General features: G+C 43.3%; 1 protein-coding gene and 1 long non-coding RNA gene across 3 annotated transcripts in view; one reads left to right on the forward strand and one right to left on the reverse strand.

Moving 5' to 3' along the window:
* CHN2 (chimerin 2) overlaps positions 1-22,017 on the forward strand; it is a 289,625-nt gene that overhangs the window by 173,846 nt on the left and 93,762 nt on the right. For both annotated transcript variants that reach the window (XM_025873087.2, XM_025873088.2), the window contains exons 4-6: positions 6,404-6,435; positions 10,555-10,668; positions 12,465-12,750. In XM_025873087.2, the coding sequence (XP_025728872.1) occupies positions 6,404-6,435; positions 10,555-10,668; positions 12,465-12,750 (432 nt within the window). The remainder of the gene's footprint in view (positions 1-6,403; positions 6,436-10,554; positions 10,669-12,464; positions 12,751-22,017) is intronic.
* LOC141373881 (uncharacterized) overlaps positions 1-22,017 on the reverse strand; it is a 44,594-nt gene that overhangs the window by 2,924 nt on the left and 19,653 nt on the right. The gene's annotated exons all lie outside the window — the stretch shown is intronic.

Here is a 22,017-nt window from a genome sequence, read left to right on the forward strand (position 1 = left end):
CAAAGCAGTTTAATAACCTACTCAGGGTCACACAGCAATTGAATTGACACCAGGGCTCTGCCTTCATAATCTTTGCCTCATTCTGCAAACATGTATTGAGCACAGGCATCCTTTGCTCTCCAAACACTCTCTATCAGAATAGCTGCTATAGCAACTCAACAGAAAGTTTTAGCCAAAATCATTCTCCCGGCTAAAAACCTGCTGTAACAAGTTCTCACCTGCTATGATACATTCTCATGTGCATAGGCAGCTTCTCAAACTTTCATGTGCCCATGACTCCCCTACAAAACGCAGATGCTGCATTCCTAACAAGCTCCAAGGTGAGGCCAGCGCTGCTGGTCCCAGGATCACGCTTTGAGGAGCAGGGAGCTAGGAAATGGAAGGGGGCTTCTCGAGTATCTCTGTTCTCTTTATCGACCTGGTTTTGTGTTTAGGCACATTGCACATGATATCCATAATTCTCTCTACTTTTTCCCTGAGGGATTGGCCCTTTGGTATTTGTTTAGGCCAGATACCAGGGGGCACTACCAATCCAGGTCTAACCCAGATAGTATTTTTTTTATAGTACCTGCTCAGTATAGGATAATGAGGTTCCTATTCTCTTCAGCAGTGGACTACATACCAATATACCTGTTAATTACTCTGTTAAGTGTTAAACAACTATGTAATTAGGCTTTAAATATTTTATAGTAGGCAGAAATCCTTATCAGATTGTTATATAGTTACTTAAAGGCATTTTAGTAATATTTGGGAAATCGATATTTTTGAATAAATTACTTTTTTCTATTTAAAAACAATGGGATATAGGCTCTTGTTGTTTGACACTTTGCTGCCTGACACCTTTTTAAGAGTGGATTAGATTCAGAGAACTACACTCATTCTGTGCCAGACCAGAGGCAAAATCCTGGGAATATAATGATGATGAAGACCAAAATTGCTGCTTCAAAAAAACTCATAGTTAGAGAAGAAATGAGCAAGTATATATTTTAAAATATAAAAAGAGCTGTGAGAGCACAGAAAAGAATGGGCCTAATATAATACTGTATGTTAATAATACTTGAATTAAAAATTTAAAAATAAATAATTAAAAAAAAGAATGGCCTACCTTTTCTTCCTGTGCAGGGAGGCCCTTTCTGGATACCAGTAATAGCTAATTATCATTGAATTGCTCTGTGTCCCAACCACTGCTACAAGCACGTTGCACGTATTTACTCATTTAATTATTACAACAGCTCAATGAGGCAGGTGTACTTTTATTATCATGTCCATTTTAAAGATGAGGAAACAGAGGAACGGAGAGATTAGTAACTTGCTTGTGGATACACAGATTTGGCATCAAAGCCAGACAGTGTGAATCTAGAGCCTGCCCTTTCAACCATCACATGATCTGCCCCTATTTTATTAAAAGAAAGTTCAGAATCTTTAAATAAGAACATGAAAAACAGGGGACATATTGGAGAGAGCAAATTATGTAACTGCAAGTAACTCTGTTTGATTGGAGCATAGGATGAATGTGGGGTGATGAGACCCTCCGGCAAGAAGCCATAACATTTGCATTGGCTGTAGATCAGTAGGAACACGGTGTATGGAGGGTATGAACAGGACTAGATGGGACTAAAACCATTTTCAGTAGTCACAGTACTGGCAATAATTATATTTGAGGTGTGACTGTAAAGTCATAAAATAGATTTTACTTTAACACGTATCTTATGTGAATGTGGTCCCTTTCCAGTCCATCATCTTGGGAAGCCATGTTTTATTTCTGCTGAGGTCCCATTGCTCAGAGCATGTTGGGAATGTCTTTTCTAAAATACCTTCAGAACAGGATACAGTACAGATTTTATTATCTTAGGATCATGCCCCTCATTTTTGTCTCAAATGTATTTCCTGGTTGGATCACTTCCCTTTTTACTGAATTTGGCTCTGAATAACTTCTGCCTGGTTGCTGAAATAACAGCCACTCTCAACTCAAAAAACAGATATGTTGTTTCCATATACTGGTGATTCTGACTTTAGTGTATGCTTAAGCATTATCTAGAGCTTAATCAAATAACAAATAGCAGCACCCTCCCTCAGTAATTCTGGTTCAGTTGGTCTGAAGGAGGGAGTAGTAGTAGATTCCTAATCTGTTATCTTTAATAAGCATTCTGAAGTTTCTGTTTTGAATGACCAGACCACACTTTGAGAAAGGCAGCTGTAAGGTTATTCAAGAGAAAGCATGATAAGTCTTAAGAAAGTTCCAAAAGAGGAATTCCAAAATGTTATGATCAACACTGACATCAATGGCAAGTATTGCCACCTTGGGGCACTGTCCTCCCATAGATGATTCTTATGTAGAATAAAATCTTCACCAATTATATTTTTAAAAAGAATCTGCATGGTTACACCACATATACCGAATTCACCTGTGCTTCGGGAAGACCCATTTCATGTGTTTGTTTTTTCACTGATCATCTGCTCGGTGTTCTTCCGTAAAGAGAGGTATTCCTTTCTGAGCCAGGTAGATCATCTAAGGATCCAGTATTTTAGGGTTCAGCAATATATCCACAAGTTATTAGATTTTTCTTAAAATGGTGGGCTCCTTTCAATTCTTGGAGCTGGAGCACTAAATCCCAAGAGCAGGCATTGCAGATCCAATTTCTGTTAGTCATCTCCACAGTGACCAGGTTCACCAAGGTAATGGGTTGTCCAACTCCAGTTGTTGTTCTGAGATAATCAGTGGCAGGAATGTTCCAGAACCAACCTTCTTTCATGTTGGGATTTGTTACATTTTTGCCCCTTGCTGAATCCATGTGACTACCTAAATTAGCCCTCTATTTTTTTATCAAGTTCTTGATTTTAACAAAGATAATCTTCAATGAGAATGTGAGAGGAGCTTCTGAGCTGCCTTACTCTTTATTTATCAACTGTCTTCTGTCTCGTTCACTAAAGAGAATCTCGTACAATTGGAAACTGAAATTCAGTGCTACATCTTCTTTAATCAATCCACATTTCACAGGTCAGTCCTATTCTCCCACTGGCTGACACAGAGCCTCACCTGGGGACCGAGTCAGGCTTCTCTGGGTATTACTGGGTCACAGTGTAGAGGTTACTAGTCTGTCTAGTCAGGTCCTTTGTTCCTAGGAGTCCTGACACTCAGCTTGTCTGATCTATTATCCACCTTTTTTTTTAAGATTTTATTTATTTGACAGAGAGAGAACACAAGCAGAGGGAGTGGGAGAGGGAGAAGCAGGCTTCCCACCGAGCAGGGAGCCCGATGCGGGGCTCGATGCGGGGCTCGATGCAGGGCTGGATCCTAGGACCCTGGGATCATGACCTGAGCTGAAAGCAGACGCTTAACGACTGAGCCACCCAGGTGCCCCAGATCTGTTATCCACCTTGAAAACATGTGGATGTTCTATGATTTTTCTAGGGCCATTTAACTTAAGCTCTTGACTGGTTAGAAGCTTTAGTAAAGTGTGGAGAGAGAGACTATGTTTAGACCCCTGTGAGCAAAAAGTTTAGGAAAAGAATAGCTTTTTGTTTGTTTATTGTTGTTGTTGTTGTTGTTTTAATCCTAGCCACTATCTCGCTCACTTTAACAAGGACAGCTATATTATCTTTAAGAAAGGCAGGGACAGGGCGCCTGGGTGGCTCAGTCATTAAGCGTCTGCCTTCGGCTCAGGTCATGGTCCCAGGGTCCTGGGATCGAGTCCCACATCGGGCTCCCTGCTCAGCGGGAAGCCTGCTTCTCCCTCTCCCTCTCCCCCTGCTTGTGTTCCTGCTCTCACTGTGTCTCTCTCTGTCAAATAAATAAATAAAATTTAAAAAAGAAAAAAAAAGAAAGGCAGAGACAACAAAGGCATCCAAGACTGAATCAGACTGCTATCAAAACAGCCCTAAGCAAGGGGGAGCAGTGACCCGATGCATGACCACATCCTCTCTCTTCACTGTCTCTGACTTTCACCTTTCCTCTCTTCCTGGTAGGCTTGCCATATTTAGGAAAAAAGAAATAAAAACAGGATGCCTAGTTCAATTTGAATTTCAGATAAACAAAGAGTAATATTTTAGTATACATCCATGCAATATTTGGGATCTGTTCCAGGCTCTATTTCATGTGTGGTCTGTCCCACACAATTCAGTGCTTTTGTATGGTCTTGTGGTTTTCATATGCAGATTTGTCCCTCAATTAGATCAAACTGTCCTCCAGGCAGGATCTTACTTCGTATCCCTCAAGGCACCATAAATACTGACTTTTCTATTTGGGGGCCTATGTTAGATTTCTCAAGTTGGTTTCCTCCTGCTGCAAATGCAGAACATCCCTGAGCAGCTCAGACCTTTCCTCTCCACACCTGTGAGGTTATTGTTTCATGAACGATGACAGGGCTGAACACAGAGCCTTGAACGTAGTAAGCATGCCATATATTTTTATGATTGATTAATGAACTGAAAGCAATCTGTTGTCTTCTTTGGAGTCAAATTCAACATTCATGAACTACTTATTTGCATGCCAGGAGTTAGTAGTAGGCTCTCTCTCCCATGCTGTCCATCTGGTAAGTCAGATGAATTACTCTTCTCTTTGGGGGAGATAAGAGGAGAGAAGTGGGGAATGGGGCTGGGAGCTACACCCAGATTTGCAAATGTGTATTATGGCTCAGCCAAAAAGATGGAGATAAAATTGTCCTTATATACAGGGAATCATTTCAAAGGAATGGAATACTGACTTTCAAAGATTGGAGAGCTATCTTACCCATTTTATATTACTTACTTCCACTGACTTTTCTGGTTTAAATTTCTTCTGTGGCATGTTGGTGTTGCAGATACATGTCTACAGTATCATAAAAGTATGAAAGAACTTTGAAAGCTAATAGAATGATATAAATGGCAAAATATTCAACTCATATTAAAAAGCTTACCAGCATATAGAGTAATGGTACACATCAGATAACGAGGTGTCTTTTACACACTCTGTGCTTCTATTAATGATGTTATTTAGATCTTCCTTTGTAAATGACACTGAGCAGACCTCAAACATTGAAGATTAAGAGTTAAGAATACCCTCTCTTGGTTCAGTGCTTTTCAAGTGTAAAATGCACAGAAGAGTGAACATATATTCAGACGTGTCTAGATGATGTTTTATGCCAGTGAGGCTTGTCCAAGGCAGGCTTGTGAATATGGCCTCAACTCCCCCTTTCTGAACCTTTTCCTCTGCTCCATGGCTCCTGAATGCCCTCTCAGATCCCCTGCATCTTTTGGAGGATGGAGGGAGCCAGGAAACTGCCCAGTACTTGAAATTCTACCACTGTGCCTGTGAGCCCTGCTGAGAAAACTGCCCATTTGATTGTGGGCAGAAATGACGACAAAGAAAGGGCTGCTAGACTCCCATTATACTCTAGTAAATAAACATAAACTTGCTGCCACAAGCCTCAATGAGAATCCATAACTCCACGTGGCTCTACTATATCTTCAGTGTCCCTGGAGTTTGGCTAGAAGAACAAAAGCTGAACATGAGAATTCATGTTCATTTCTTACCCATTCTAACACCATGAACACAAGACAACAAAGTTCTTATGGAAGTGGATTATCATATTTAGGTGATAAAAATCCAATGTGATAATCCCCAAGCTCAAAATGTGATTGAAAAATATTTTCTGGGATGCTTATGATTTTTAGTCAAGTCATAAATCTTGTCCTCTGTATCTTGTACCTCTGGCATCAAGTGAATTTCAGACCTTTGCCATTTGTTTAAAAATAAGAATATTGATTTTATCTGGAAAGAGACCAAATGAAACTTTAAATCCAGGTGCACTTCTTATTCTTATTATAAATACCTAATGAAACAGTTGGATGAAGATTGAAGTGAATGCTTAAGTTTTATTCATTTTATTTTTCAGGATGATGTCTTGTACTATCTTTATAAATTTCTTTTTTTTTAATTTTTTTTTAAGATTTATCTATTTAACAGAGAGAGACACAGCGAGAGAGGGAACACAAGCAGGGGGAATGGGAGAGGGAGAAGCAGGCTTCCCGCGGAGCAGGGAGCCCGATGCGGGACTCGATCCCAGGACCCTGGGACCATGACCTGAGCCGAAGGCAGATGCCTAACGACTGAGCCACCCAGGCATCCTATCTTTATAAATTTCTTAATATTTTCCTTTGTTTCCTTTGAAAATTCTTTTATTAGGTGATTGCATTTAGGTGGAGAATGAGCCTAATGATTAGAGAAATATGATGATTCTACATCATCCTATCCAAGATAGAGGAATGCGTTGGCTAACTCTGTGGTTTCATGGATCTCTGATTTGGGGAATAAAAACTGTAATAAAATTACTACCAGGATTAGCTATGTTCATTTGAGTAGCATTTTTATGTCTCTGATTTGAATTCAAATGCATTATTAATATTTTCCTTTTTTTTAATATAGGTGGAGAACAGACCAAAATATTATGGAAGAGAGTATGTATCATGCTATTCTTTGTTTTAATAATGTAATAAGTAGTCATTTCGTATGTCATTTAAATATTAAAAATTAAAAATCTTCTAATATATGGTCTTCATCAAATGTCCATCATGCAAGTGTTTAATAATAAGGATAAATGCCATCAGACCCCTTTGTATTGAATTTTCTTTATAAAACTCAAGTGCTTGGCTTCTATGAATGTGGGAGGGATGTATTTCCTGCTGTAGTTTTCTCCTGCAAAGTGGCCACTGAGCACCTCAAGGATTTGAAACCTAAGGCAGGCTTTTCCATGACTGAGGTACTGTTAGTATTTTATTTCACTTCCTGCCTTGATGCTATGTAAATATTTAGAGTGTCAAAGATTGTAAACCGTGTGGCTGAATTCCTTACTTTCACGTACTTCAGTAAATGCAATAAGGGGAAGTCACCCCATTTCCCTGCAGGTTCATAAAACCTAAATGATGATTTCTCTTGACTCAGATAGATTAGCCAAATTGCCTCAATACCATGATTATTTCCTCCCATTTTCCTCTTAATTTCAACTCTTGTTTTGTCTTACTTCCTCAGAAGCCTACTGTAAAGCAAATAGGCATCCCGTAGAAAGCCTTCTCAGTCTCAGGCTGTGGTGTGGTGTGGTGTGGTGTGGTGTGGTGTGGTGTGTGGTGTGGTGTGTGGTGTGGTGTGGTGTGGTGTGGTGTGGTGTGGTGTGTGGTGTGGTGTGGGGTGGTGTGGTGTGGGGTGGTGTGTGGTGTGGTGTGGTGTGGTGTGTGGTGTGGTGTGGTGTGTGGTGTGGTGTGGTGTGTGGTGTGGTGTGGTGTGGTGTGGTGTGGTGTGTGGTGTGGTGTGGTGTGGTGTGTGGTGTGGTGTGGTGTGGTGTGGTGTGTGGTGTGGTCTGGTGTGGTGTGGTGTGGGGTATAGCTTACAAAGCGCAGGCAGAACAGCCCGCGCGGGGGTCCGGTGTGCCCAAATCCCTTTCTTCCCACGTCCAACCTGGAGGCCTTAGGAGCCACAGTCTTCAAACAAGTCCACGTCCCAAGCTCTCCTGGCCAATCCAAACCTTCTTCCTCTATTCACTTCCCCATCAGGGCCTCATCTTCCTGATGAATGACCCTCTCATGTGTCCCAGCCCAGCAGTGACTTCCTAATGGCCACAGCTGCATTTCTGAACCTTCCTTTCCAGCCTTGGGAATTCAGCCAGGACCCCTGGAATACCTGCCCAGGAATGCTGGCCTCTGCTCTCAGCCATCCTCACGTCCCTAACATCTAACCTAGTTAGTTAGTTAGGATGCTCTTTTTCCTTCAGTGTACTGATTGGGATTTTTGCTCACAGAGAGCACAATTAATAAAGAAAAAGAGAAAGGAAAGCCTACCAAACGGGACACTTTTGCACTTGAATTCCAAAAGGAACTCTCTTGTGCATTTTCTTTGTTTTGTCAAAGTTTTGTTGAACAACGTTTTAGTTATCGTTTTCCAACCCCCAAGCCACACAAACTACATAGTAAGAGGACAGCAAAGAAACATTTTCTTAAGGACAGAAAAAGGATCGTTTTGCATTAGAGGGAAATTAGCTTAAAAACTTCAGATTCTGTGTTTCCCTTTCTTTTTTTTAGAAATAAAAGGCTTTTCTATTTGAAAAGTAATAAATGCTCTCTTCAGGAAACATATATGTATTTTTTTTCCTACTAGGAATCACATGAAACTGTTGACAATGGATACCTTTAGGGGAAGAGAGCTTTTACTCTGTAATGTTTACATTTTTACCTCTTATGTGCCTTTTAACTTTTGAATTTTCCCACTGTGCTTCGATATTACTTTTATTCTTAAAACATGAATAAATTAATACCCACTAATTTGGGAAAATTAGAAAATATATAGGTAGAGAAGGTGGAGAACATCCTCAGCTCACCATAAAAAAATCTTTGCTAACTTTTCCCCTTCATCTCATCCCTTCTGGCGTTTTCCTATGATGCTTTCTTTCTACAAAGAGGGGATCATAAGATATATATATCATGGATATTTTTAAACCCATGCATAAAGGGGGTGATGAGCCACAAACTAGATTCACAGAACTGTAATTTTCTTCTTTGGAACAATTGAGTCCAATTTGGTTCTTGACGTGTTACGTCTGCTGCTGGCTATCAGCTAAACTGTGTCGAGGGAGTTAAGGATGAGCTGCTTTCACAGTACCTGCCTGTTTGGGGTGTCCCTCCTCCGTGACAGTGGCCTGGGGCAAGGGAGTCAGGTTCCTGTATCCTCTGCTGTGTGTGCCTCATCCTGCTGCCCTGACCCACAGTCAGCTTGTATCCTTTCCGACTCCACTGTGGGAAACTTTCCGATGCCCAGTGCCCCTCTTACTCAATACCATGTCCCTGTCACCACACACACATTTCTCTCTCATGCACACACACTCTCATACACACACATACATGCTCTCTCTCTCTCTCATAAACACACTCAGACACATTCTTTTCGTACACATGTCCACTGGTCCAGTGTCTGCGAGGCTCCCTCAGGTCTCCCAGCCCAGGCCATCTGTCCTGCCCAGCTCATACTGCATAGGAGGTGTTCCCACAAGGATCACAGGGTTCAGTGGCCACATGCCCAGTCAAAGCCCCAAACACCTCTGCTCTGGCTCCGAGATCCCCATACAGTCATCTGGGATCCATCAGTTCCAATCTTGAGTCTGAGCTCTGCCTAAATTCCTCCCAGTTTCCCTCCTGTAAGAACTGGGGACACTGGTCTCTTTGGGGCAGACAGGTTGCTTGTATGCCACATCCATCCTCACTTCAGAAAAGTGCTGCTCCAAGATCTCCACGTGTTGGCTTTTGAGATTTAAAACCCAAATTTGGAAAGCAGAAAACCTCTTTCTCCCACCCTGTCATCGAGTCAGACTTTTGGGAGTTGATTTTGGATCTCAAAGCTACAGCTTCTTCTGGCTTCTCTCCCCTAAGACAAAAGCTTCAGTTTATAAGGTCTACTTGTTAGGAAGGACAGAAGGGAATTAGGAAATAAATATTGCAATAGCATTTTACCCCCAAACTATTATCATGCTACCTTTGTCCTCACTTCATCTTCACATTCCTGGGGGAGAAGGCCAAAACTTGTCTAGCCAACTCCACCCCTCCCGCCCCCTTTCCGGTTCCAGGAAGGTGAAAGGATTCTCTGTCCAGAAAAATTTCTTCTCTAGTTTATTCCCCAAAGATCTTCAAGTTTGGGTAATCCTGGGAAGAGGGTGTTGTTCCCTCCTCCCGACCCTGGGGTCCCTCAGCACTGGCCTCACCCCCCAACCCAGCTCCCCCACCTTTCTATGAAACATGAATTAATCAAATCTCTGGTAAGTGATGCTGGGGTGGGGAGCTGTCTTTGCTTCAAGACAACAGAGAAGGTTCCCCAGGAGTCACTGTCCACTCTGTAGGCCTTGGACACGTGCCTCCAGAGCAAAGCAGTCATTAGCCAAGCCTGCATTCTTCCTAGATATGCTGTGTTTTCTACATGCATGTGTATTATTTTTAAAATTGCAGAAGAAAATAATAAACGTTATCTTTTAAAAAGAACAATAGGTACATTTTTTTCAAACATATCCTGAAGCAATTGCTCTCAACATTAAAAGGAATGGAAGAATGTTGATTATAGCTGGCTATTGTTTCCAGAGAATGAGCCTCTAAAATTAACAACACCCTGCACCTGAAGTAAGCAAGTTGATAATCAATAGTGTTCATTAGCAATCTGGACAATACATAGTTTCTGTGTTTGAGCTGAGAGCTAAACTGGTAATTGCTCTTTTGTTATTCCCCATGGTTAAAGAAGGGACCATAACGTGGCCTTTTGTTTTGACTTCAGCTTTCAGCTTGAGAGCAAAGACAAGAGCAGAAAGCCAGCTGGACTGGGTGTTCTTCATGTTGTTTTGCCTACCTGAATACTTCTTCTAAGTTTGGGTGTTCACTGAGAAGTGGTTCCAACTGCATCTTTAAGATATATGGTAGTTACTCCCCTCTTCATCCACGTGGGGGACAGTCAGTTCTGGGTGGCCCCGCCATCTTTCTTAGCCCAGCTCTTTGTGGTGCATAGTTTGTATGAGGTCTGCTGAAAACAAAGATGGTCCGTTCTCTCCTCAGGTTTCACGGGATCATCTCCCGGGAGCAGGCAGATGAGCTTCTCGGAGGCGTGGAGGGCGCCTACATTCTTAGAGAAAGCCAGCGCCAGCCAGGATGCTACACGTTAGCTCTAAGGTGAACTCAGTTTCATCCATTGTTGCTACTGCTTTTCAAGTGACCTCACTTAATTTGTTCCCATTTTTTTTTATTGCCGTAAAATATGTGTAACATAAAATTTACCATCTTAACCCTTTTTAAGTGAGCAATTCAATGGCATTAAGTACGTTCTCAGTGCTGTGCAACCATCTCCACTATGGGTTGGCAGGATTTTTTTCATCATCCCAACCAGAAACTCTGTACGCATTAACCAGCCACTCCCCCTACTTATTTTTTATTTTTGTTTTGTTTACCAAGTGCCAGTAGCATATTAGAGGCTTATATACTTCCCAGGCCACCGATGTTATCAGTAGAATGGACACTGAGGCTCTGTTTATGCACATACAGTAAACTGGGGAATTATCAGGAAAGTTAGTGCTCCTATAGCCACTTCTGCCTAAATCTGAGCCAGCTGAGGGAGCAACGCCTCTGCCTCAGTTAGTTCCCGGGAGCCCTTGTCAAAAGTCTTCACCTCACATTGTGTATGTATGCCTGGACTGACGTGGTTTTTGTCCATGGGTTCTCTCGGGGTTTAACATTGACCCAAGGATCACACTGACTCCCAACGATAGTCATGGCGCTCCATGCCTGCAAGCCATCGGAGCAGAGTTTTCATGAGCCTTTTATCACAAAATCATAAGAACTGGAAATCACAGGGCCAGAAAAGCATTGCATTTTCTGCACTTTTCTAAACTCAATCAAATATTTGATGCCATTTGATCTTTATGGCAATCCCATAAGGTTTGGGGAAAGCATGCAATTCCAGAATCGAATTGTCTTCTGAAAGTTCATTTATGAACTGTTTGGAATTAGGAAGACCTTTCTCCATAGAAAGAATGGTATTAATGGAAACACTTCCCAGGCCAGCCCACAATGGCATATTCCAGGTGACACCTTAATATTGTGGCCATAGAAGGCTACTTCCCAAGTTGCACCTAGGGATGGTTTGAACATATCTGAGATGATGTCTTTATAAGAAAGTACTTCAAAAGCTAGTAAGTGCTCTTGGTATGCAAAGTATTTTCCTATCCCCCAGAACCTCCAGCAGCAGGCACAGGCAGTCACAGCGGGGAACCAAACAAGGGCTGTAAGATATAGGACCAAGGCCAAGAGGGCGCAGCTGGTGCTAAAGAGGGAGGACCTTATAGGTTAGATCCCTGGGATGCTGGCAGTGGCCGCTCCAGCAGGGAACTTTGCCCAGCTCCTCCTATCTCCCTTCTGTGGCACCAACTAGGGTAGGAGGCATGAGGTGCTCTACTGGTGGTGGCCAAAAATGTCATAATAAGGGGACATCAGGGTGAGTGGCCGTAGCTTCCCCTGCAGAGGCGATTGCTGGGTATAGGGGAGGGGTAGAGAGCCAGGGCTAGTTTTCATCAAGGAAATTTAAAAGTAAAATATATGTAAACCAGGCTCTACCCTCTCACATTTACAAATGAGAATGACAAGGACTCAACGGCCTTAGTGATTTCTAGGATCCAATGACACCATATGACTGCCAGGTGTTAAATCCCACCCCTGCCTCTCTCCAGGGGTGTAATCTCAAGCAGGTACACAATCTCTTCAAATCTCAAGTTTTCTTAGCCATAAAACCGGGACAGTAATTCTACCTATCTCAAACTGTCTATGATAATTAAATGGGGGGAGGGTAAAAAATCATTCTAAGTGTCTAGTTCAGTGCCTGACATACATTTTGCACTGAAAAAGTGTTAGCTGCTACTGTTCTTCCATGTTCTTACTTCTAACACTGTTGTGATTTCTCCTTCTCTTGGGGACAGGTTTGGAAACCAGACTTTAAACTACAGGCTCTTCTATGATGGAAAACACTTTGTGGGCGAGAAGAGGTTTGAATCGATTCACGATCTGGTCACAGATGGCTTGATAACACTGTATATAGAAACAAAAGCTTCTGAATACATTTCCAAAATGACAACAAACCCCATTTATGAACACATTGGATATGCCACTCTACTCAGAGAAAAAGTATCCAGGAGGCTGAGCAGGTCGAAAAATGAATCAAGAAAAACAAGCGTTACAAATGAAGAACACACAGCAGTTGAAAAGGTAAGCTACGTGTGTGACAGAAACAGTCTCTGCTGAATCTATGCTGAATAACTGCTTGATTAACTATGTATGTGATTGGCCAGAATGTTGGAAGAGACCCACTCCCACCCAAAGAAATCTAGAATGTTTTGCTAGGAGGGACCTTGGAAATCTTCCGGTTCAACTGAGGCCTGGAAGTGTGAATTCATTTGCCCAAACTCATACAGTCAGAGTGAGGGCTTCACAAGTAATTATTTGTGGGTTTATTCAGAGTTTGAAAAAAAACACTTTATTAATGTTTTATGATGAGAATAGTCCTTGGTTTTAATTCCATTTGAGGCCCTACTGGCCATCTCTATGTCCACCTAACTATGCAAAATCGTGGTATTTTTGTCTGCTTCTCTTAGGACCGAGTGACCATGCGTGATGCACAGGTCAGCCCTCCTGAAGGTGGTCTTACCTAGATAACAGCTTTTACTGACAGATACGGGAGCATTATCGGGGAGGATGGCTATGTCTGGGAGGCTTAAAAGACGGGCTGTGATCAAAAGGAATGAGATCTTGCCATTTGCAATGACGTGGATGGAACTGGAGGGTGTGATGTTAAGTGAAATAAGTCAATCAGAGAAAGACATGTATCATATGACCTCACTGATACAAGGAATTCTTAATCTCAGGAAACAAACTGAGGGTTGCTGGAGTGGTGGGAGGTGGGAGGGATGGGGTGGCTGGGTGATAGACATTGGGGAGGGTATGTGCTATGGCGAGTGCTGTGAATTGTGCAAGACTGTTGAATCACAGATCTGTACTTATGAAACGAATAATGCAATATATGTTAAGAAAAAAAAAAGAAGAAGATAGCAGGAGGGGAAGAATGAAGGGGAGTAAATCGGAGGGCGAGATGAACCATGAGAGACGATGGACTCTGAAAAACAAACTGAGGGTTCTAGAGGAGAGGGGGTGCGGGGATGGTTTAGCCTGGTGATGGGTATTAAAGAGGGCACGTTCTGCGTGGAGCACTGGGTGTTATGCACAAACAATGAATCATGGAACACTACATCAAAAACTAATGATGTAATGTATGGTGATTAACATAACAATAAACAATTATTAAAAAAATAAAAATAAAAAATAAAACTAAAAAAAAAAAGAATATAAACTTCCTTTTTTTTAAAACAAAAAAAAAAAAAAAGACGGGCTGTCCTTTGCCTTGCTGAGGATTAGGAACTCCTAAGTGGGCGATGTTCAAGCTGCATGGGTGGTGGCAGGATGTGGCGGGGGAGATCTGATTTTCCCCTCCAGTAAGTTGCTGTTTATTTGAAAGGCACCACCACAGTTTGCTAGCAGATTTTTTGGATGTGCCCCTTTAGGAACCATCTGCTTTGCCTGGTCCTATGTGTTTTCCGCTGAAAGAAAGTGACAGCCAGTCCTACCGGTCAGCCCCCACTGAGTCTGTGCTGAGCCCAGTGTCGAAGGCAAGCTTGGACTGGGACAGATATAAATGGGGGGGGGGCAGAATGGTGGGCAATCCTCCTTCTGGTGATCGCTAATCCTTAATTAAACCAGAACGGCACCCCCACCCTGCCCTGTTGTCCAGTGTGAGCATAAAGCAAAGGAACCTCAGGTTGACTGGCTCCCTTAGCTTTGGGACAGGGACACACCAGAAATCACTGGAATAAGGAGGAGAGCAGAAACAGGCAGCACGGTCCTGTTGGCAGAGACGGGCATGATCTTAATTGATTTGCTGATTGGATTTCAGAGCCTAGGAAAACCTTCCCCAAAATCACATCAGCTGAGCAGCTGACCCATGAAAAAATTATTTGCCATTTTCTCTTTTATAACTCCAGTGTCTCCAAGGCTCCTGTCATTCTTTTACAAATAATTGATTTGGGAAATGGTGCGTTTTCTAATTGTTTCCATTTTACCAAGAGAAAGGGAGGTGACATGAGCCCCAACTTTCAGAGTTTGTTCCAGGCCAGGCAAAAGCCATTCCTTAGTCTGTTTGTAAAATCTGTTCAAAAGTAACTTAGAACAGAAAAATCTGGAAGCTGACCTTCCCAGCCATGACAAATCAGAAGATGAATTGTAAAATAAATCTCTGAAGCACTGTTTATATTTCCGAGTCAGAGAGTAATGCCACCAAAAAGGCAACCTGTTACACACTAGAACATTTCCAGGAAGAGAGGTGAGTAGAAAAAGTGCCTCTTGTATGTTTGGGATGAGAGTTTAGATTCTGGGTACTGAGTAGGTATTTCTAAAGCCTTGTCCTTCACCAAGAGGGAAGTTTGGTCACGAAAAACTGGTATTTCTAGATGATATTCCCATAAGGAAACTTGCAGGACAAAATATGCCCTTCGTTGTAGATCATTTTGTATTGTATTTATTAAAATTAAAATTTGGAGGAAATTAATAATCAGATTAATAATCACTTTAGATGAGCTTCCCAGGACACTTTTACCTTTCTAGGAAAAGGTAAATAAAGAAAACATTGAAAGAAGAAGTCCACACACAGGGAAGGGTTTGATGGACAAGTGCTGGTGCTGTGAATTTTCTCAGACACTAATGATGCAATGTTTGGCTTTCCTGGGGGACGTTCTGAACACTGGGTCTGGTCATTTGCTGGAGGTCGCTCATTTTGTCAGCGAGTTTGTTAAGTAACTTGGTACAAATCCATCTCTCTCTCTCTCTGACCTGTATTGACAAGTGGAATTATTAAAAGTCTCAGTCTTGCCAGAAATTCTATTTCCCTTAAGGGCAGGTCAGTGGACTGTTGCCATGGAGGCAGAGACTAGAAAAGAAGTAGTGGAAACTTGAATGGATTGACTGAGAAGTGCCCGGGGCACCTGTCTGCTTTGATAATGGCGCATCGTGGAGGTTTTAATGAGTGAAATGGGTAGGTTTCCTAATAATTCTCAAACGCAGACAGCCCGGCATTTCATTTTCCAGAGTACTTAAACTTTGTTTGCTCATTTATTTTATTGATCATTTCCAAATGAGAGAGACAGTGGTACCTGAAAATCTAAGAATATTATTAGTGTTAATTGGCATAAAGATATTACCTACCCCATCAGAACTGAGTGGTTTCCAGATTTATCTCCTGTCGAGGTGGTTAGCAGTGAACTTGATTTTAATAACTGTAAATGAGGCAGGGAGGTGGGGGAGTGCAAAAAAAAAAAAAAGTTGTGGTAGTTAGCCAATAGCAATCTCTTTCCTTTCTGATTCTTTATTTAATTGATTTTTAAAACATTATGATATATAAGGGCCACCGTTTGGTGCATTTAATTAAAATGGTCATGACCGGTGTAATTTCTTTTATGAAACTTATTTCAGAATTGATTCCATAGATGGATCATCTACTGACCTCCAAAACCAGCACTCTAAGCAATAGGATAACAATAGAATTTGACATTGGTTCAGGCATTTATAGTTTATAGATTTCACACATTTGAGGTAATTTCCCATTTTATCCTCAGAGCAACTTCACCAGGTACATAGAGCAGGAATCATTGTCCCCACTTCACTGAAAAAGTCACAGTGGCAGAGTAGGAACCAAGCCCAGATTTCTGAGCCCCACGTTCAGAGCTTCCTAAACCGACAGAGCCTCGAGGCCCCATTCTGTTCTTATTGACCTTATTGCTTTAAGCAAACACCCCTGGTTCTCCCCATGCTCAGTCAACTGATGCTAAGAATCACTCAATATTTCCATCATCTGTTTTTAAAAACACACTGCTATTACTAGTTATAACAAGCTTTCTTATAACTAAGGATACTCTGCTGAATCAAATATATGTGACAAGAGTGTTTCAATGGCACATGTTTATTGGATAAATTTGGCTTGCTCGTATTGAATTGCATTTACATTTTACTGGAGAAAAACCATCCGTATCCTTGATATAATAAAAGCAGAGTTTAGAATCTATCTTATCAGTTTATTCATTTCAATATTTTTTCTAATAGCAAAAGTTAGAAAATAGCCTTAAATGCCCATCAGTTGGGGGCTGTTTCAATGAATTAGTGCCCTCCCATGTGAAGTAATACCATGCAACCACAGAAAAGAATAAAGATACTCGTACACATTGATATGGAAAGATTATCCAGTTATTAAATGCCAAAAACAACTTGCAATATAGTGTGTATAATATGGTTTCGTTTGTGTAAACCAGAAGAAAAATGGTTTTACGTGTTTTTTCCCTGCAAAATCATAAGCTGTCCCTTGAAGGATACAAGAGCTAGTATCATTGGTTGCCCGTGTGTGTGTGTATGGGGGGTAATCTGGGAAATAAGGGTGGGGAGGAGATTCTTCCCTGCTATTATTTCGTACTCTTTGAATTTTGAACCACCATAAATGCAGCATTCTATTCAAAAAGTTAAATGAGAAAAAAAATGCATTAGGTTTTAAATTCACATATGCTGGAGCAAACCCCGAGTAAAACATCTTCTGTACTCAAGGCATCACACACGCACACACTGGACCCAGGCCCTTTTTCCCACCCCTTTGCACGGGTCCCCTTCCCTATCCTGATAGCTCCCTTTTCCCTTCATCTCTCCCTTGGAGGCCTAACAAAGAGTCTGTGGGTAGCAGCCTTTAAGGTTGGGGCCAGAAGAGGATAAAGGACCAAAATCACCACATAAAGACTTTGATGTGACTCCCTGGAAATGGGTTGGTTGTCGCTTCCTCACTGGCACTGCTCCCCTGGGATCCTGCCCAGCCCTCTCCCCATGTTCCATGCTCTTCCCCCCAACCCACCTCTGCTTTCTCAAGCTGTGAACACCAACTCCCTGATTCCTCTTGCTTTCCTAGGGCAGCAGGGAAGCCCTCTTTGGCTTCTGCTTGTCTTCCTGTGAAACCAGGAAGAGTGACCTTTCCCTGATTGAAGGGCTCTGAGTCTTTAGGACGTCCTCCTCTGCAGATGAGCTGTTTCAGACAGGAACACTCTCTCTCCAACCCCAGTCCACCTTTTTTTTTCCTTTTTGAAATAATTCTCTTCACATCCAAAGGGATCCTCTCATTGTTTATTTTGCTGTTTCGACCCTAAGAACCAGCTAGCCTGCCAGAGAGCTTTGTCCAGCAATGACATTACATTTCCCTCCACTACCCTGGAGCCGGAGGGCGTAGCCACACCAAGGAACAGATCTCCAGGCCTCGATGACCGACAGAAGCCTCACAAGTCAGTTGAGCTGAGACTGAATGGTTCTCCCCTGCAGTCTCACCATGGTACCTAAGTGTTGGTGGCCCTTGGTGACTTTTTGTTCATCAGAGTGTTGCTCTTGCTTTTGTTGTTTTCATCTTGGAAACGTGATTGACTTTGTCTGCAGGACAAAGTCCAAATTCCTCAGCAGGACGTTTGTAGCTTGTCTGAGCCTGGGCTCCCCTGGAAGCAGAGCCTGAGATAAGGGTTTGGTACATTGGTAATTTGGGGAGGTATTCTAATGAGCAGGAAGGAGAGATCAAGGAATGAAACCGACGAGAAGAGAAGCCAGTAAGAATGGATGTTATTGAGGGCACTATTTTCTACCGCCTCCTGCCTCGGGTCCTCTATTGGCTGAGGGGTGCTTGTGAGCTGTTAAGTCCCTCGGACACCAGGCTGTGCATGTTGAGAGCCAGGTGGGTGCCCACAGGCATCCCAGACAGTCCTGTCAGAGAACTCCCAGACAGAAAGCAAAAGGTGCATGGCGCATGGTGAGGACAGCTGCTAATGGGCAGTCCTGTCAGGAGGCCAGCTGCAGCTGCAAAGCCTGGGGTAACGGTGGTGAGGGACACTCAGAAACGGGACGCCTGGGGGGCTCATTCATTGAGCGTCTGCCTTCGGCTCAGGTCATGATCCCAGGGTCCTGGGATCGAGTCCTGCTTAGGGCTCCCTGCTCCACAGGAAGCCTGCTTCTCCCTCTCCCACTCCCCCTGCTTGTGTTCCCTCTCTCGCTGTCTCTCTCTTTGTCTGTCAAATAAATAAATAAAATCTTTAACAAACAAACAAACAAAAATGAACGGAAATGCCCACTACAGCCCAGCCCCACCTCTCCCAGCCTGTCCCCCACCGCTGGCCTCCCTCACCGGCCTGCCCGGAACTTATGTTGCTGTCCCCTCGCTTCCCCTCCGCCCACACCCGTGTCTGAAGGGCCTTCCGCTCCTGTGATCTGTCAGCTCCTGTCCATCTTCTAGCATCCAGCACAGCCTCCCTGGTAAAACCCGCTGGGGCTCACCCTCCTTCACACACTCTCAAGAATCACTCCCACCCCAAAACAGCCCCCGAGCTTTGCACATAATCTTCATGATAATTTAACATGCTGCATATCCTAAGTGGTTGATGAGACCAGTGGTTCTCAAAATATGGCCCTCAGGGACCAGCAGCATCAGCAGTACCCAGGAGACTGATGAGAAGCACCACTGCTCAGGCCCACCCAGCACTGCTGGATCAGGGACCCTGCAGGTGTCACCTCAGTCTGCGTGTGAGCAAGCCCCCAGGGTGGCTCCAGCGTGCACCTGCTGTTTGGATGCCTCTCCTCCCTGAGCAGCTGACCTGTCTGAGTCCCAGGTCACCCTGTGGTTCACTCCCCAGCTCTAAAGCCTGGCCCATGAAGGGCTTGGCAGAGGACACACTGCCCAATGAACAGCAGATGGATAACTTTAAAATGGAACAGACCGTATCACATTCACCCTGAGGAACACGCATCTCAAATACACCGAGACGTGTGGGTATCTCACATCCCCCCCTCTCCCTGCCCTTCCCTCTGGCCGGCTCCTTCCTCCCGGGGCTAATTTGACTCAGGGGGTGGCAGGAGCAGCTCCTGGAGGAGGAGGGTCTTGGAGACCATTTTGTGCAGCCCCTCTGTTTTACACAACAGGAAACTGAGGCACCCAACTCATTAGTCTTAGAGTATTTCAAAGACATCCAGATGTCATGAAGGCTTGGATAGGCAAAAAAAAAAAAAAAAAAAAAGGCTTTAAAGTACCCTGCAACTTAGAAGTTCTCTTAAAGTTAAGATCTTTGAGGAACACAAGTTATACCTATAGGACTTCTGTGTGAATGATTGAAAAGTGAAAAATGAATTCCGATTTTAGTTAGTCTAGAAGGTATCCCAGCCATCAGAACCCAGCAGGAAATGGAAGACATAGTCACTGGGATTTTATTTTATTTATTTTTTCTTTTTTTTTTAAGATTTTATCCATTTATTTGAGAGAGAGAGAGAATGAGAGATAGAAAGCACGAGAGGGAAGAGGGTCAGAGGGAGAAGCAGACTCCCTGCTGAGCAGGGAGCCCGATGCGGGACTCGATCCCGGGACTCCAGGATCATGACCTGAGCCGAAGGCAGTCGCTTAACCAACTGAGCCACCCAGGCGCCCAGTCACTGGGATTTTAAAGAAAATTTGATTAATAAGGGATTTTTCCCAGCGGCTGGCAATGGCGGGAAGTTGTTACCTCCCCAGGGCTGAAGGGACCCGAAGAAGGCACTGAGGTTACTGGTGTCTAATGAGAGCTGGAGTGGGGTTCTCCACAGGAAGGGCTTCCATAAGAAAAGGGCTCCCACAGAAGGGGGCCTTATATGATAGGGGGTTCCCACAGAAGGGGGTTCCCACAGAAAGGGGCTCCCATAGGTAGGGGCTCCCACATAGAAGGGAGATTCATATAGTAGGGGGCTGCACAGGAGGGGCTCCCACAGTCAGCTGGGGGTAGAGACGTGCAGCCACTGACCTGCCATATTACCCAAAAGGGAGGGGGTGGGAAGGCAATAACCCAACTTCTCTCACCTCTACCCTTTGATCTCCTGCCAATACCTTCCATTGGACAAACTCAACCAGAAGCCAGAGAGCAAAAGAGCTGGGGATATAGTCCACATGAGTCAGTCTCCCCACCATAGGGAAAAGCAGGGCAGAGAATGAATTGAGGGAGGGGAGGAGAGCATGGCAGAGAATAACCAATGCAAGGAGTGAATGCAGACCAATGCCACTGCTCACTGTGTTAGCACTGTTCTAATTACTGTATAAAGTTCTGGTTCAGACGCCATAATTGGCATTCATGCAAGATAACGAGGTAGCCCTTTTCCTGGATGGGCTCCTTAACTGCGCCATTATGGAAAGGATCTTGGTTCTGGGGGGCAGACAGGCTCTGTGACTTGATTAAGGACAGTTGATTCAAACATAGTATTGCTCATAGCCCTTCACCAAGCAGAAGGGGCTGCTTTCATTTGCCAAAGAAAGAGCCTAAATTGTTAATGTAGAAAGCATCAAGGAACTGAAAACACTCCGCTTATATTTACAGGGTCTGGAAAACCTGTAGATCTGCCCCAACAGGAGGTCCCTTGGAAATAATATGTAACTGACATAACCAGTCTTTTCTCCGGAGTCAAGGATAAATGGAGATGAGCATGACTTAGCTAGTAAAAGTGACAGGTACGGTAATGACTCTTCCTCCCTCGCACACACAGAGTCATAAAATGGAATGGGATATAATGCAGTAAGAATGGATTTGAACTTAGATCACATTTGCTCATGAAAGCAGGTTTTATGGGGACTTACTTTACATCAGAATCCCCTAATGGGGTGGGATTTATCATGCAGTCTGGAATTCGGCTAGGTCAGTTGTTCTCAAACTGGCTGCAGCTTAGAATCACCCTTGAGCTTTAAAAAAATGCCCAGGTTTGGCCTCTCCTGACTTCTTGAATTAAGGCCTCCCACCAGTGAAGTTCAGGCATCTGTATTTTTAAGGTCCCCCAGGTGATCCTAAAGTTCTCATCCCTTGGTTAGATGAAAGGTGACACAGGAGGTAAAGGTTACCAGATACTTGGAGCATCTTCTCTTAGTGATAACCTGTACCACCTGCTCTAATGCCCCTCCTCGGCCCTAATTTAGACGTTGAGATTCATTCTCTACCTTCACCTACGCATTAAAAGTCCTCCATGAAAACATTTGTTAAGGTGGTAAACTCTGGTGGTTCAGAGGTTTGCTTTGCTCTTTTTTTCCCTGGCTCCTTTTCTCAGATCATTGACTAAAATTTAAATTATGGGAAAAATCAACTGGAATAAGATCAAAAGAATTAAATGAAGGAACAAGGAAAAATCAATGTCTCTTCCTTATAGGCCAGCTGGTTAATTTCTTAATGGCAAAGTTTATAGGACTATGATTCTCAACCTTGGCTGCCCACTGGAATTTACTGGGGAGTTTTCAAAAATACCAATGCCTGGGCCACACCCCCAGAAAATCAGATTTAACTACTGGCTTAAGGCCTGGCATCTGGATATTTTAGATGCTCCAGGTGATTCTGATCTGCAGCTAAAGCTGAGAACACTTGC

Source organism: Callorhinus ursinus, unplaced genomic scaffold (genome assembly GCF_003265705.2).
Source record: "Callorhinus ursinus isolate GAN/ISIS: 27379988/994484 unplaced genomic scaffold, GSC_fseal_2.0 scaffold12, whole genome shotgun sequence".
NCBI classification, from domain to species: Eukaryota; Metazoa; Chordata; class Mammalia; order Carnivora; family Otariidae; genus Callorhinus; species Callorhinus ursinus.